A 16,067-nucleotide genomic window follows, 5' to 3' on the forward strand; every position below is an offset into this window, starting at 1 on the left:
TCAATATTTTGGGAAGTTCAGACTCAGAGCCAATTCTAAATCCAGATGTTTGGCCACATACCCACATGCCCTTTCTGTACATTCTTGTATCTTAACACAAACTCGAGATGCCCTTGGGATCATTATGTTTTTGTTTGCTTTTGCGGGTTCAACAGATAAATATGGAAAATAAGATTACTCCTTTTATGGCTGTACAGATATACATTTTTTAATTCTGATGCCCCTAAGTTTTAGAAGATTTGGCAGCACAAGATGAAGAGAAGCCTTACCCTGTCACTCCAGTCTGTGAGGAACCAGCTCTTGGCACAGGGGCCCATGTCACAGTTCTCAATGTCATTTGGCCGCAGCTTCATGTTACACTCCTCGTCATCAACAACGTCCCCAAGGTTGCTGACACACTTCACATCCCGGGTCCTCTGCCCCACTCCACAAGGCACTGAACACTGCAACAAAAGGGAGGTGCCTCAGGACTCTGAGCAGTGGCTTATCAGGGAGCTGGGAACATCCAGCTCATTCATTCCTGCTAAGGCAGGAGATACAGAGCTATTCAAGATTGCCAGGAGTAGGGAATAAAAACACATCAGTCGTATTAAATCATATGCTCAGTCTGTGGTATTCTACAGTGTATCACGCTGATACATTTGGAAAACACGAAACTCCATCTTCAACAGGTCATACTGCACTTATCAAAATGAAATGCTGGTATTTAAGTAGCAGGCTGACATACTCTGCATCATTTTGATCTTGACCTATAAAAGCAGATACGAAGCAAGAGAAATGCAAAGAAACACAACTCCTGAATCCCACTTCCAAGCAGAGGCCTTCTCCTCCTGCTTTCTCCAGCCTCAGAGAACATTGACAGCTCTGGGTATCTCTGCCTGATACCTGATATCTCTGGGTATCTGATGCCTGATGCACAGGCTGGGGGAAGTAGGAGCAAGGAAGCACTTCAGGAGAGAGAAAAAAGTAGGTTTAGTTTGAGGGTTTAAGCTAGAATTTTTCGTGGTCTATCCACCTCCGTAATTCAGCAACTAAAAGTTCTTTGCTTTGTTTCATGGAATACTGAGAGATTTGTGTATCACTTCACTTAATACAGCAGGATATTTTCTCTTTCACACCATGGCCATGAAAGTAATTGGGATGGTTGTCAGCTTGACCAAACCTGTTGTAAGCAACACCGAAAAGTTAAATCTCAAAACTGTATCATCCACATTTATCTAAAAGCCTTGGCATGGCTTCAAACCAACTACAGTAACAACGACTACTGCCTTTATCCTAAATACATATGTGATGTTAAATAACTCCTGGAGCTAAGCTCTGCATGCTGTGAGAAAGAGCAATAGGTTTGCCACCTCATGCAAACCTCTCAGGACTGTCCTACTCACACAGCATGTAAAAAAAACATTGCTCAGACAGCTTGTGTATGTCTGTGCAGACACATCTGCATGGTTTGTGTTTTTTCATCTTCTTTCTGGTGAGGAAACTTTAATGGTCATAGTGAAGCAGGGGTTTACTGAACTAAGATTTACTTATTTCCAAGGCCTTCAAAACATTCCACTTCCCCGTTTTAAACAAAACCAAAATTCACGTTTGATTAGTGACACCCGGAAGAAAATTCTTACTCTTCTCTGAGGTTTTACACCCTGAATGAGTCAATCATACTTACTGAGGTCCACTCTGTCCTGATCTGCCACTCACTGCAGATCTTCAGCTGGCAGGTGCTGGTGGTCTCAGGCTTCTCCAGGTGGTGGCACCGGTACTGCTGCACCGTCAGGGTGCGGTTGGCGTAGATTTGCCGGCACAAGATCTGGCGGTGCTGCATCCCCAGGCCGCAGGTTTTGCTGCACTCAGACCACTCCCCTATGTCCCAGCTGAAGCGAAAAACAAAAAAGGGGACATCTTTTTTTCAGCAAAGAATTCTCTAATACTGAATCTTAACAGAACTTGAATGACATGATTCTGATGCTGGTACAGAATCCTATAAAATGGCACTTAAACTGCTGCAAAACAACCTCTTATGAGACAACATTATATACTTGTATACACAATCCACCTGCAGTGGTTCATAATAACAGCCATGAAGACAAGATGGCCCAATTTATGGTCTCAAGACATATTACAAACATTACTTAAGGTTCTAATAGCTGTTTGGTTTTTTAAACATTCTACCTATAATATATATTACTGCTCGAATGACACTTCCCAAAAGTTTAAGATGTACAATGTAAAGGTTTTCTGCAGCAAAGACACTAAAAAATGGCAGTAACACAAAAATTATGTAATGCATCCAGGCATTCATTCATCAGCAAAACTGAAATAGCAAATGATAAGCAATGAATAAATACAATTCATTTTAGAGATGAAAAAATCCCTAGATATATTCTTCTCATTTCAAGATTTCATTGTATTTATTTTGTCACCTTTGTACAAATACGTCATTTTCCCCTTTCAGTTTTCATTTCAAGCATGAAGACAGACACAAATAAGGGAAGTATCTGAATTGCTCACATATTTTATTTCAGAACTCTTGTGGAGAATAAGCAAAATAATTGTATTTAAATATTTAAATTTCTTTGCTTATATTCTTGACATTATCCTGAATTAATATGAGTTGTTAGAAGGAAAGAGGTGAGAAAAATGCTTTTGGTAAGAGAAGACATCTCCATGTAAATGGCTTCAGAAATTCCTGAGTATCTAATACACACCAGGAAATTGCTTTCAGACATCTCTGACACTGTAACAGCACTTACACCACTGGAAATCTCCATGGGATAAGGAGTGGCCACTTGCTGCTCAGAAGAGAACTGAGGAGTGTAACCACCAGAGAGATGGAAAATTGACAACATTGCTAAAATGGCAACTGGGTTTAACCCTTTTCCTGGTATGCTCCCTGAATGAATTGTCCTTTTGGGTGGGGGGTGATATTTTTATTTTTCATTATTGACTATTTAAAACCTGTTGCTTAGCCAATTGCAATGCACAGTGTCATTTCAGAAGGAAATCACTGCTGAGCTGGACTAGTGTGCTGGAAACGAGGACCAGCACTTCAGAATCCAGTCTTGGAGCTGAAGAACTACCCAATTCAAAGAGAGGGGGTATTTACCAGGGAGCTGCTGTGAGCACTATCTCATCTTTAAATACGACACCAAGGAAAGAAAAGGTGGCCACTGCAGCACCTGGATCTAATGTGGAGTGACAGAACTCACAGAGCCTCTTCTTTAGACAGGTATGTGCAGAAACCTCTCACTTGAAAAAAGATGTACCCGCAGAGACCAGGTAGCCTGTGCCTGCCTGAACAATCACACACATTTGGAGGAACTGCTGCACTTACTTTTGCCAACTTCCCTCTTGCCTACTCCGAACACTGTTCTCCCCGTGAAGGGGAAGAAGGCCAACAACAACTAAGGAAAAAAATCCACTACACTTTATGACACAAGGGCACAGTACTTAGAAGATCAAACTAGTTTCCTGCTCAGAACAGCCTCTTTCACAGACAAAACCTCAATGGCATTGCCTTATTTCACTTGACATAAATTGTAATATCTTACAAAGCTGGACACGGGAAGAGGTTGCAGGCCTCCTCTTCTGGGATGGGTTTGGTACTGCTGTCACAGTAACCCTCGGGGACCTCCTCGTGAGTGATTCTGTTGACACAGTGGAAAATTGGGTACTGTGATCCTGAAATGGAGAAGAAAATTAGGTGAAGGATTGCAAAAGACTCTGCAGTTCTAACAGTAGCATCCAACACTGACGTAGAAAGGAAAAGCATAACTTGACAACAGGAAACACAGACTTTATCCCAAATTTCCAAATGTAAGAGCTGAATGCTGTACTGTTTACATTGTCATACTATGGGAAGTATTTGGTATATAGAAAGTATAGCACAGCACTGTAGGAAAGGTTGAGAAAACATGTCCCTGGGTCTGCATGAGACCTTTACAGTGCAGAGAGTACAAACATTAAGTATTTAGGCAATTCAAAAAACATGTAGCTAAGAGGCCACAATACAGGCTTGGCAGGAGGAAAAAACTAGCAGTTATTCTGTTGTGCTTTTGGAAAGAGACTGAGCCTCCTGACTTCAGAGTTACGTGGAGAGTAAATACAGGAGAACATCATCCACTTTATCTGGATTTTGCAAAGATCCATCAGGCAAAGTTTACAGGTTAAACATCACCAAAAATGACTACTCTCCATATTTAATGCTCAGTCTTTAAGTAACTTTCATGCCAGAGCCGAAAGACAGAACTCTACTATTACTACAAAGAGCCAACATGTGAGCTTGTATTTGGTAAACAAAAAGTTAAAGTACATAAACTCAGCCAAGGAGAAGTGGTCAAGGTACAACCAACAACTGCCAGTTCAACCGCTTGAAGCCAAACCACTGACTTAAAAATTGGGTGATTTTAGTTGTTTTGGGCTATTCTACAGCAAATAACTCTGAATGACTATTTATTGGTATTGGAGCCTGATTAGTGCAGAAACTCAGGATTAGGCTGAGAAAGAAACCACAAACAGGAAAATTAACTTTGAACTGAAAATACAAGATTTTGCTTAGGTTAGACCTAACTTTCTTGCACAGAACGAAATAAACACCAGTGGAATGCTGTTCAACCAGACAAGCAGATACGCAGTTTCCACTTCTTCCCACAAACTTCCTGGAATGCTTTCCTCCCTTTCCTGGAATGCTTTCCTTTGCAGATTTCATATTTGTCATTTTGCCTTTGAACCCTCCCACGAGCCATCTCTTTTCTGTGCACGGTGTCCAAAGCACTCACCTTTCCCACAGGTAGTAGTGCACTCAGTTTTTCCAACCTGTTTCCAGTTGTGTTCTCGGTTTTGCCTTGGCTGTTGCATAGCAGGCACCTGGTTTTCTGGCTGATGAGAAGGAAATCTTCCTGGCTGAATAACTGGAAAAGTTCCAGCTGACTGTCCAGTGAGAATGTCTGTCTCTCTGTGCAAATCCTCATCCTCATGACTTGTACCTTCTGGCATTCCCAACTGACCATTCAACGGCTCCCCTGATGATGGACACACAACAGAAAAGTAAAATGAGAATGAGCCTCACATGCAAACATCAGTCTATGCTCTGATCCACTAAAAATCAGAACTGGAGTTTCATTAAATTTAGAAGCAGTTTTAATCTGCTATGTAGAGAATTCCTAATAGTGACCTGCAAAGACTGTGCTGTTTTAAACTAAGATAACCAAGTCTCAGTCTGCAAATACATTAAGACTCTCCAAACACACTGTAGAGTTAATGCACCCAGTGTGTCAAAATTTCCCAAAAGCTTTTTTGTTTTGTACCATGCTCTGCATCCTGTGCCTCCCCATGGCCCAGTCCAGCTGCTCCTCTTTACAAACAGGCTGCAAACAGACTTAGAAATTTGTCAAGGCAAGTCACGACCATCAAAAACGAGGACCAAATTCACTTGCAAATGTTCTGCTGTCCTTCAGGACTTCCTAGAGCACACACAGCACACATCCACAGCTCAGGCAGGAGCATGGGCTGCCCAGATTCTGCCTTGGGACAGAAACACTGTTCTGTTTGATCCTCTCCAGTTGGGGGAGGAAAAAGAAACTGTGAAGGGTTGTTTCAAATTATCTCACACTCTGAAAACTCATGTTTTATTTCATTTCTGAGAGAAGGTTACAACACTCCAGTTCATGCAAACCCATGAGCTGGATAAAATTTTGATAACAGAACTGTTACTGAATGTAGAAATCTGTGAGCAGATTCCCACCTAAAGTATAAATAATCCCTGCCTGTATTAATTCACTGAAGTTACTAAATCTATGCTGACATCTCATTCAACATGTAGGGTGAAATTCTGGGCCCCTCCCACATCAATGGCAGCATTTACACTGAATTTAATGGTATGAATTTCTCCATTAGTTTATTGGGTAACAAACTGTGTTAAATAATAGGAAATGGTGGCATTTTACCTGGCCTCCTGTGAGCAAGCAGCTGAGGACTAATGACATTGTCTCCTGGAATGATATACTCATAATGGATACCTGGGTTAGGCTGCTGATGTATCATCTAAAAAGAAAAACAGCCATATATTGAGTCCTCCCATTTGTTATTACTACTTAAATATCAACTTGAACTGCTCAGCTACATAACATCATTTTTCATTGGTCGTGTTAGAAGCAGTGACTAATGACTGCCTCCAGAAAATACAACAAGAAGGAAACACAAGTTACTGTGTGTTTGTAAAGAAGAAAATACAAGTTACTATTTGCAAGGAAGAAAATACAAGTTACTGTGTTTGCAAACTGAGCCAGCTTATGATGGCACAAAAACTATTTGTCTAAATCTTCTTTGAAAAATGTCAGACTGCCATGCTTGAGGGCAAGGTGGGCAGTGGCTGCACCAGCCATGGCTGTGCCTCTCAGCAGTGTGAGCAGCAGAGGTTCACACCAGGCCTCAGCAGCAGAAGAGACGGTCCTGAGGCCAACAAAACATTCTCAGAGAGCAGGAGCTTGACAGATGCCTGAGGAAATGAAAGCAAGGGAGGAACAAAGCAGAGAAAAACAAATACCACAACCCTCAATCGACACATTTGGCCTTCTACCTTTTAAAGGTTCACCTGTGAACTTGAACAGAGCACATGCACAGAGCACACACGTGTTATTCTGCGTGTGCACCTCCCAAATCCAAGTGTTCCTTCCCACACCACACAGATACCTTGGCACCACTCCCTGGAGCCTCAGCAATCACCCAGCTAAAACTACTGACATTGTGCTGCCCTGGCCATGAGCTCTGCTCCTCAAAGGTGGAGGGAACACATTCCAAAGGCCCACGTTCCTGTCACAGCAGCTGAAGAGTGCCTGTGCAACCCTCCTGCATCCTTCCACGCTCATTTGCAGCTCAGTGAAGGTGTAATCAAAGTGCAGCCAGACTCCCACTGCTTTACAGCAAGCCACAACTCTATCAAAGTGCTCATTATGAAACACAGGCAGGATCTATAAGGTAAATGTGAGAGTGAAGCTGAGTGTTTTCAGAGCACTGCTACACAGGCCCATGTGAGCTGACACCAGGCAGGCTCTGACAGTCACTGTTACTTTGGGATGCTTGTTTAAGCAGAGGCAGAATGGGACCTGAGCAAGCTTTGACTTTATAACAGCTTTTTAAAGCTGTCAGTAGCACACTCCATACCCAACTGGCTTCTGTCATGTTGTTGCTGTGAGCCTGAGCATTCTCACACTAGGAATGCAGGGGTATCATAAGCTGCTAATTTCACTACTTTTGCTTTGATTACTTCAGTACTGCTTCTAATGATACTTATGCTTTAGTCCTGAACTCTCAGTGGGGATTAGTCTGGTAGAAGCCTCAGATTACACTCCAAGTACCTTTTTTGAAAAACAAACAAACCAACCCAAAAAGCCTCCAAGCAAACAGCAGAGCTTGCACTAGCTCCTTGGTTCTGACAATCCATGGACCTAAAAGAAAAAAGTCATGCTATGCTAATGGCCTAATGACCCAGCAGAGCACAATTAACGCTTCAAGGCTTCACTAAGTTCGTCACATCAATTAATACCAAGTAGGGATTCAGACCTTTGTTTTTCCTTGTGTCAGAATCACTTTTTCCTTGCCAAGTATAATAGCTGTTCCTCTAAAACCTGTCCCTCAGAGATCACTCACTTTTCTGAACCATCTAATAATGCACTGCCTGTAGTATTTTTTTGTAAGGGTTGGTCCTTCCAATGTCACTTTGTTATCCAAAAAATACACCCTCTTTGTGTTTGGTCCTGAGAGAACCAAGAACTGTGAGCTGACTTCAGCAGAAGAGTACGTTGCCCCTTCCAGAACCAGGACTCTGCTCTTTAGATGGTTCCAGGAGCAGCTTTCCAGTTGTTCATATGGTTTTAGCATCACATTTCTCAAAACAACTGACAGACATGTTATAAAGAGTTTAACTGTTGAAGTCCCTAATTAGTATATTGTCCCAGCTTTCCTGCAGGAAAATTCCTGCAATGATAGAATAGTTTGCTCTGAGTTAGTGGACCTAAGTCTTTGTAGCAACATTTACTTCACACTTGGACAGAACTTGCATCTCTTTATCTTGCTGTTATAACCTCCTGTAAATCAGAGAGCTTTTCCCTCTCCATTTTCAGAGTGCAAGAAAGACAGCATGATCTCAGGCAAACAGGACAGAAAGCCATTTGGAGTTCCCATCTGCAAATCTCTTCATTCTGCTACACAGAGCATAAAGATCATGAGTATGGATGAAAAGAGAATTGCATGATTCAGGCAAGACAAAGTCTGAAGAAAGACATCTGTATCTGCATGGCTACACATTTCAAAGCCATAAGAGAGGCTGTGTCACGCTGATGATTGATTTTCTTTCATCTAGCACTATCCAGCTTTATCTTCCCACACTACATTAAAAAAGACAGTGAACTATCGTCTTATAATGAATTGTAGTATTCCTCATATGAACAAGAAACATCTCAGATAAGAGTCCAGCCAAATGAGATGTGGCAATCCACACCAGCAGCCACAGAGCAAACTGATAAAGCTGTGCCCATCATGTCAGCTACTAAGAGTCACTGCAAAAGTAAAAAAAAAAAGAAAAGAAAGAGACTAAGCCTAAACTAAAACATTACACTATCATAAATTTAAACTTCAGGCTTTTTTATGGTATTACTTTGGAAATATCTGTTTAATCCATTTCCTGACCCTTTTCTCTCTGGGTCATTACATATTAGGCATCAATCAGCTGACAATAAAAACTTACAGCCAAGCCTCAGCTCACAAACCCTGTAACTGCACAATGACACATGGATTTTAAAAACATAAGAGTCTGCATTGCAGAACTAGCCCAATCACTTACTTTTCCAGGCTTTTGACAGTTGTACACTGCCATCAATGGGAAAAAAAGTTTGGATCAGTTGGACCAGATGATCTTAGAGGTCTTTTCCAACCTTAATGATTCTAATGTTAGCATAATTATGACACTGCTTTATTAAGGCACCATATAGCAGATGGGGAATAACTCTGCCAACATTTAACTTTTCCCAGCTTGGTAATCAGGGCAGTTACTATTAATTCTTCTATGAAATGACCCAGCACACTCAATTTTCCACCCATATTGCACTCAAGGACAAAAAAGCCAGAGCTGGATGAAACAATCATATAATCAGCTGAACTGGTTTTTTTCAATAAATTGATTTACTATGTGGGAGTGTATGATCTAAGAACACACCATTTATCTTTGAATAAGTTGTAATCAATTCCAGTTATATTTTTTACTTCAGTATGATGAACTAAAAACCTGACCCATCTGAAGTACAAAGCTTTTTCAATATGATCTCTCCCTCTTGGACACAATTTGTCTTTTTCTCTTCCTTTCTCAAATAGCTCTTATCTATAGTCTCCTAGCACAGCTTCATTTTAAATCTGCCCTGCTTCAAATCTTACATTCTATAGGTTTTCTGCATTGTTTCTTTTAAAGGAAACTGAGATGGTACCCCTCTGTGAGAGGCCTTGTCTGGCTTAGGTATTTGCTTGTTCACCATAAAATTAAACTATTCGCTCCAATTAAACAATTTTGCTTCAATAGAAAAGTATCCAGAGAAAATCCAGTTCACAAAAAAAAAAAAGAAAAAAAGAAAAGAAAAAGCCCCAGACATTTGTATGTTTTATCTGTTTTACTGAACAAGTAAAATTGGGTTTACTGGATCAGTAAACTCTGAGGGGAAAAAGGCTTGATTTAGATTTCCTATGACCTGGAGCAAGATGGAAACAACGGCAAACAAGTGTAAAATAACAAAAGCAATGTTTCAAACTTAAAGTAACAAAGTATTGGTACTGAATGTAATTTTCGTGTCCCATGTTAACAATGAACGGAACATTTTGTTTTTCCATCAGGAAGGTTAATCTAAACACTAACTCACATAGACATCAAGGACTTCATTTGTTGGGCCATCTGCTAAAAACGACTCCCCTGCAGTGCTGGAGATCTCGTTTGGGCGCCTGTAGGTGAACATTGTCCCACCACCTTCGTATCTCCCGGGCCGATCGATCGCCCAGTTCCCGTTGATGATGGACCGTCCCGAGCGGCTCCGCAGGGCTGCAGGGATGGGACACAAACACAAGGACTTGGGTCAGAGGAGGTCACCTCCACGCTCTGGTGCCCAACCAAATCCCCAGAGGAGCAGAGGACACTGTTAGGGATTCTCCAACGCCAAGGGACGAAGCTGTTGGAAGGAACAACTGGATTAGTGGTTGTGGAAAAAGAAAACCCCAAACGCGACCCAATCTTAGAAAGCTTTGTCTGAACACTTTGTATGTTTATGCTGCAGGAAAAGAAAGGAGAATCAAAGACAGTTTGGAAAACTTTACCAACAGTTTCTCTGGTCACAGGTAGTCATGTGACTCTCAGCGAGGCAGCGGCACACGCTGAACACGTACGGATGCCAAGGAAGTGGTTTTCCTCCACTTTCTTCCCATTGAATCGATTATTTTGTGATTTAGGCAGAACAAAACACTGAGTCAGACACAGGAAATCAGTACATTACACAGTGTAGAAGCACCAAACAATTTAGGGACACAGCAGTATCCTGAATTGCTAAAATATTCCAGTTATTCTTCATGGAGCCGCTTGGCCAGTGCCCCCATTTCCCTTTCAGAACAGGATTTTTGGCCAGAACATCTGCAGGGCCCTGATCTGCAGCACAGTCTGGAATGATGAGCTCTCTTGCATAAGAAAAAGTGACTTGCAAATCAGATGCTTGTCAGAGAAGGATAAAATATGGATCCAATATCCAGCTGGGCAGTGCATTCCCTTTGTTATCATGGGCAAGTCACTGCTTTAGTGACTCAGGTGCCTCTGTTCCTTCTGCTTCCTACTTCCTTTATCTGTTTATGTGACTAAGGCCTTAGGGTCAGAAACTCCTGCACATATATGTGCATAAGTTATATATTATATGTGCATGGTTATATATTATTTAAAAATATAGTAATATCTTGAGGTTGAAACCACATCAGACATTGTTTAAGCACACTGGAAAGACACAACCCTTTCTCTAAACTCATAGATTTTCCATTTTATTACGAAAGAGTTTGCTTTTAAATACAGACTTTAAAACAGACAACAAAATTTGCTAATACCTTTGGTTCTACATTGCTTGGTAATTTACTTTTTAAAATGTAAATTCAAGGCACAAGCTTTGAACTTACAAAAATTTAGGGTCAAGGATCCAGATATTCCAGAGACTGTTTCTTCTGTGCCATGCCCCAGCAACTGTGATACTCAGTTAAAATGCTCTCAAAACTACACACAACTATTCATGTTACTGGGAAAAACTTAAGAAGTCTACATGCATGGCCTAAATGATGGGAAATTAAATTTATGCCATTAATTCCAAAGTAACGCACATTAGAGAAGAAACTTAAATTGTTTGTACATATTCCAGACATCTGAATTGACTTAATTAATCAGTAGAAGCAGTCTTTCTGCTTTTGCTGCAGGCCTCTCAGTGAACACCAGTGTGACTGTGTGGAGAAAAACACCACAGAATGTCAGTGTAAAGGGACATCATGTTAGGATAGAAAAGGACAGCAAGAGAACCACCCTGCAAGGAACACTGTTCTTGTATATAAATAAGTGATTTTAAGTGCAATACTACTGCCAACATTTCAGAAAGCACGTCAACCACTTCACTACTCCTCTTTGACTACCTCCTTGTTGAAAGAAACCCTGTATTGTGAAAATTCCATAGTTACAGACAAAGATGCAGGCAAATATAGACATGTGGGTTAAAGGGCCACTACAAAATCCAGGGAATTGGACAGATCAGTATCTTCATGCACAGAGCAAGTTCTACCTTGGACCCTACCAAAGACTGAGCTGCTCTCCAGGCTCAAAGCCAATCCAGCAGAGAAGGCCAGGACAGAGCATCCTGTGTGAAGGGACAGTGCCACTGCCAGTGTCCTTGTCTAAAGTTTAACATTCAAAGTCTTTTTTCCCCCATAGGAGGGGTTGCTGGTGACTACCCAACTATATAATTTGCTTAATATTGCTGAAATCTTTTAAAGCAGATGACTTCACTGTGGTTTTTGTTAAATTCTGTAAGCAGTGCTTGGATACCATCACACTTAGGTCTCTTCTATGTCCTTACCATTGTTATTCATGAATGGAAGAGCAATGGCTCATTACACAAAGTGTGACTTTATCAGTCTTCAAACACCAACCAACTCCAGTTTTCAGGTTTGTCTGTGATTTCAAGTCAGCTTGCACTGGCTTGCCTTATGCAGAAACAGAGGTATGCAACACTGATGTATTATCTAATAACTAACAAACATCTGAATTGCAGTCACATGGGATTTATGAATCACTCCTGCACCAAACCAGTACTGTCACACCTCTTACAGAGGCAAAGGACTCAGCAACCTACTTTTTCAAAGTAACTTTTTCATAACAAAGGACAGGAAAACAAATGTGCAATCTGTAAATTTAAAATTTAAATTAGTTTAGTCTTTATTATTAGTATCCCAATTTCTGCAAGAAAAAATTTAAATAGTATTGAATCTGCTTTTAAAGGAAAACAAGACAGAAACTGAATACAATGGGTATAAAAGTAAACAATTATATTTACAAGAGTTTATATTATTGCATTTCCTTCTTCCTACACTGTAAGAATTTTTTTTTTTATGGTTCTGGACAAAATGTAAGATGTAGAAAGGTGAAGGATTAAAGCAGCTGCTACCACCAGCTCTGAACCCGTGAGAAAGAAGCCCATATTGCTGACAGTGTTTACTTCCAAGGAAATACATAGGGCAGGCCCTGGACCACTTGGCCTATAAAGAGCCTCGATGGGTGAAGTTTAAGACTTGTAATTCTCCCTGTCCAAAATCCTCTATGGATTTGAGTGGACAGGCAGAGCTGCACCCCCACAAACCTGGAGGGACTGAGTCACGGGGGAGAGCTGCCCACCTTTTCAGACTTTACTGACACACTCACAAAACAGTCTCTGCACCATAAACATGAGCTGAAAAATATTTTATACAACATTAGCTGGGAAAACGGCCTCATCATTACTCACACAGGGCTGTGAGGGAAAATTATGGCTCACACACTGTTGCACACAGGTTAAATATGAAACCCAGTCACATTGGTTACTTGCTATTTATACACTATTTACACTTGTTGCTTTTTAATTCAAGCAACCGTGGATTAAACACTTCTGCAGAATTTATTGGAGACTGGTTTCACGTTGGTTTATTAATGTGGAACACTTCCTCAACTTTTATGATCTGGGTATTTTTTCTTAGATTGATGCTAAACAAATAAGATAAATGAATTATCAAGAGCTCAGAAAAAAGCAAGAGCTGGCTAAGATTAAATTGTTATTAATAATGAAGCTGTAGAAAGATGGCTGTCTGAGAAACTGCGAGCACATTAAACTTTCATTTCAAATCCATCATATGACAGATTTGAAAGAGGCCTCTCCATAAAAAGGGAAAATGTTCCTCTTTTATGTTTTGATCACTCTGCAGCTACCACCTCAACTCTGCCCCCTGAAGAATTTTTATGGTGCTAATATTTTTTGCCAAAGCATGAAAGATTATGAAAAGCTCTACCATTAATTCCTCATGAGGAATTTCTCATACAGGCTGTAGTTCATTTAATCTATCTTTCATCTTCAAAACAGTTTTTTAACTAAAACAGTGTTGTTTACAGTGGTCTTCAATAATGTTTTGCACGAGCTGTACAGAGTATTTCAGGATACAAACTCTGATTAGCATTTCCATATAAGCAGTTTGATATATTTTGTAAATGTCTTGCTGAATGAGTCCCATTTTTCTAACCATATCTGAAGAGAAATATTTTATGTGTGGGCCTAATACCCACACTATTTGCAGTACACTTCCACCCAAAATAGGCACAGTACCAATAATAAAATGAAACCTCTCAGATCTGGCAACAGCACTAATATCCAGAGTAATACAGTACATTGTTCTGTCCTAAGGCCGTTCTGTCTGGGAGAAGTGTCCTAAGTCCCACTTAATTGCTTTACAAACCATAATAAGACTTCAGACAGACAGAATCAAAGTTATTTCCCATATACCAAAATGATGAAGGGTCTCTCATTTGGTCCTGACCCAAAGAGAGCGAGGCAGGGAACACTCCTCTCTGCTGGGAAGAGGATGCACGTCTGCAACTGTGGCCAGTGGGAATGGAAGGGAAGGCTCGTGCTGCTGAAGGCAACTGTGAATGTCTTGCTGGTGATTTAATCCAGGGAACCTGGACAAGCTGCAGATGCACTCAAGGTGCAAGTCAAAGATTGATAAGACACTAAAAAGTTCTTTGATAAACGTCCTCAAAGGAGGCACCAAGAACAGGCATTTGGGAGAGGAGAGTGGGGCTCTCAAGCTGCATTTGTTTTGCAGCTGCCAATTCAACCAAAGCATCTGACAGGCAACTATCTTATTTTTACACCATTAGCACAATTTTTACGTGGCACATCACATTTGGAGCGTATTTTTCATATTTTATTTTAATAAGCCTTTTCTTTTTTAGTTCTGTTGCTGTTTCAGTTGAATTAAAATGCAAGAATATCTTGGCCATACTAACTTTCTGTAGAAACAACACCACCTTCCCAGCATGTTTAAAGAAAATGCCCAGATACAGTTGCAGTAAGTAAGAAGACTAGTTCTGAATAAGCATTATGACCAAAGACATGAAAGAAATGCCCAATTTCTACTGTTTATGTTTCCTGCACAAAAATAAATTATATGGGGCTTTCAGAACTGAATCTAAAATACTCACACACTGGTTATAAAAATCAGAGCAGGATGGTGCATCTCGTGCTACCAAACCACCCAGATCCCCCTGTGCAATCTCCTGGGAGAATTCAGTTGGTTTCATGGTACAAACCATGAGGAACTTCACAGAAAGAGAAACTTGGAAGTGAGGGGTTTGTTGGAACAGTCCAATGAAATATGCACTAGTTCAAATGGATTCTCTGAAATTACTCCTTTCCAAAAGGATAGATATTTGCTGATTATTAGAATACACCTTAGTTACAGAGCATTAAGAATAAATTTGGCATGAACTGAATTATCTATTATTTGCCTCTGAGTTTTTGAATTCAAACTCCTATTGAGGTCATGGCAAAGCTCCCACAGGACTCTCAGCTTAATTCAAGAAATATGAGTAGGGCTAAGATCTCATGATCAGCAAGAATCAAATGATTTTAACAATCTGATCCTACAAAACCCTTATTCCAGAGCCAACAGAGGATATTAGAAAATGGTCAGCAGTTCACTGAGTGGGCTCTAAATTAGTATCAGATTGTACAAACCAAACCTGAAGACAGTGTCTCTGCAGGTTGAGCACCTTTACCTCTTGCACTGTATTTAGTTTCTTCACTGGCAACTCATACAGGGTAAGGGTGCAGATCTCCTGTGACAAAAACGGGGCACCCTCTAACTTTGCACAGCTGAGGCAAAGGGTTGCTGAACTTCCAACTATTTTGGAAGTTCAAAGCCATTACTGGTCACTTGAACTGTGCCCAAAAGGACACAGACTACAGAGTGGGACTCTCCACTGAGAAGTGCTGATGACCTTATGTAATCCTCATGCAAAAGAATACTTTCCAACACAAATTTTAGGACAAAAAACCCCTGTGTTTGCCTCCACTCCTACTCAATCCAGGGAGGACCAGAAGCAAACACAATACAAAAGTATAACATGACTTGTCAGGTGGTTTTAAGATCTGGACTGAAACCAGGAGTAAATCGGGTGTAGTGGCATTTTCAGTCCATTTTCAAAGCTTGGGAATCAGAATCTTCTGCACATGTATCCAAATTTTAGAGACTTACTCCTGTACAGGTCTGGGAAGCATCTGAAATTTTGAGTTTGTCTGACTACACAGTTACCCTGTAATATAGACCCCTATCCTAACAAACCTTACTCATTTTTTCACTTACTAGGAACTTAAAAATCTACTTCTCAGAAACCCAACAAGCATCTTTGCTTACAGCTTTGAATAGCTTGGGCATATACTTATTTTGCAAAGGTACTGCTGCATGTTATCCATGAACTGAGTAGTAGTCAT

General features: G+C 40.6%; 1 protein-coding gene across 1 annotated transcript in view; it reads right to left on the reverse strand.

The window, feature by feature from the left end:
• Window positions 1-16,067, reverse strand: part of THSD4 (thrombospondin type 1 domain containing 4) — a 99,438-nt gene that overhangs the window by 17,900 nt on the left and 65,471 nt on the right. The window contains exons 3-8 of the mRNA XM_027736915.2: window positions 9,900-10,075; window positions 5,943-6,039; window positions 4,776-5,018; window positions 3,549-3,678; window positions 1,667-1,871; window positions 270-443 (exon numbers count right to left, since the gene is read on the reverse strand). Coding sequence (XP_027592716.1) covers window positions 270-443; window positions 1,667-1,871; window positions 3,549-3,678; window positions 4,776-5,018; window positions 5,943-6,039; window positions 9,900-10,075 — 1,025 coding nt within the window. The remainder of the gene's footprint in view (window positions 1-269; window positions 444-1,666; window positions 1,872-3,548; window positions 3,679-4,775; window positions 5,019-5,942; window positions 6,040-9,899; window positions 10,076-16,067) is intronic.

Source organism: Pipra filicauda, unplaced genomic scaffold (assembly GCF_003945595.2).
Source record: "Pipra filicauda isolate LSUMZ 115617 unplaced genomic scaffold, ASM394559v2 scaffold7_size6619720_pilon, whole genome shotgun sequence".
Lineage (NCBI taxonomy): Eukaryota > Metazoa > Chordata > Aves > Passeriformes > Pipridae > Pipra > Pipra filicauda.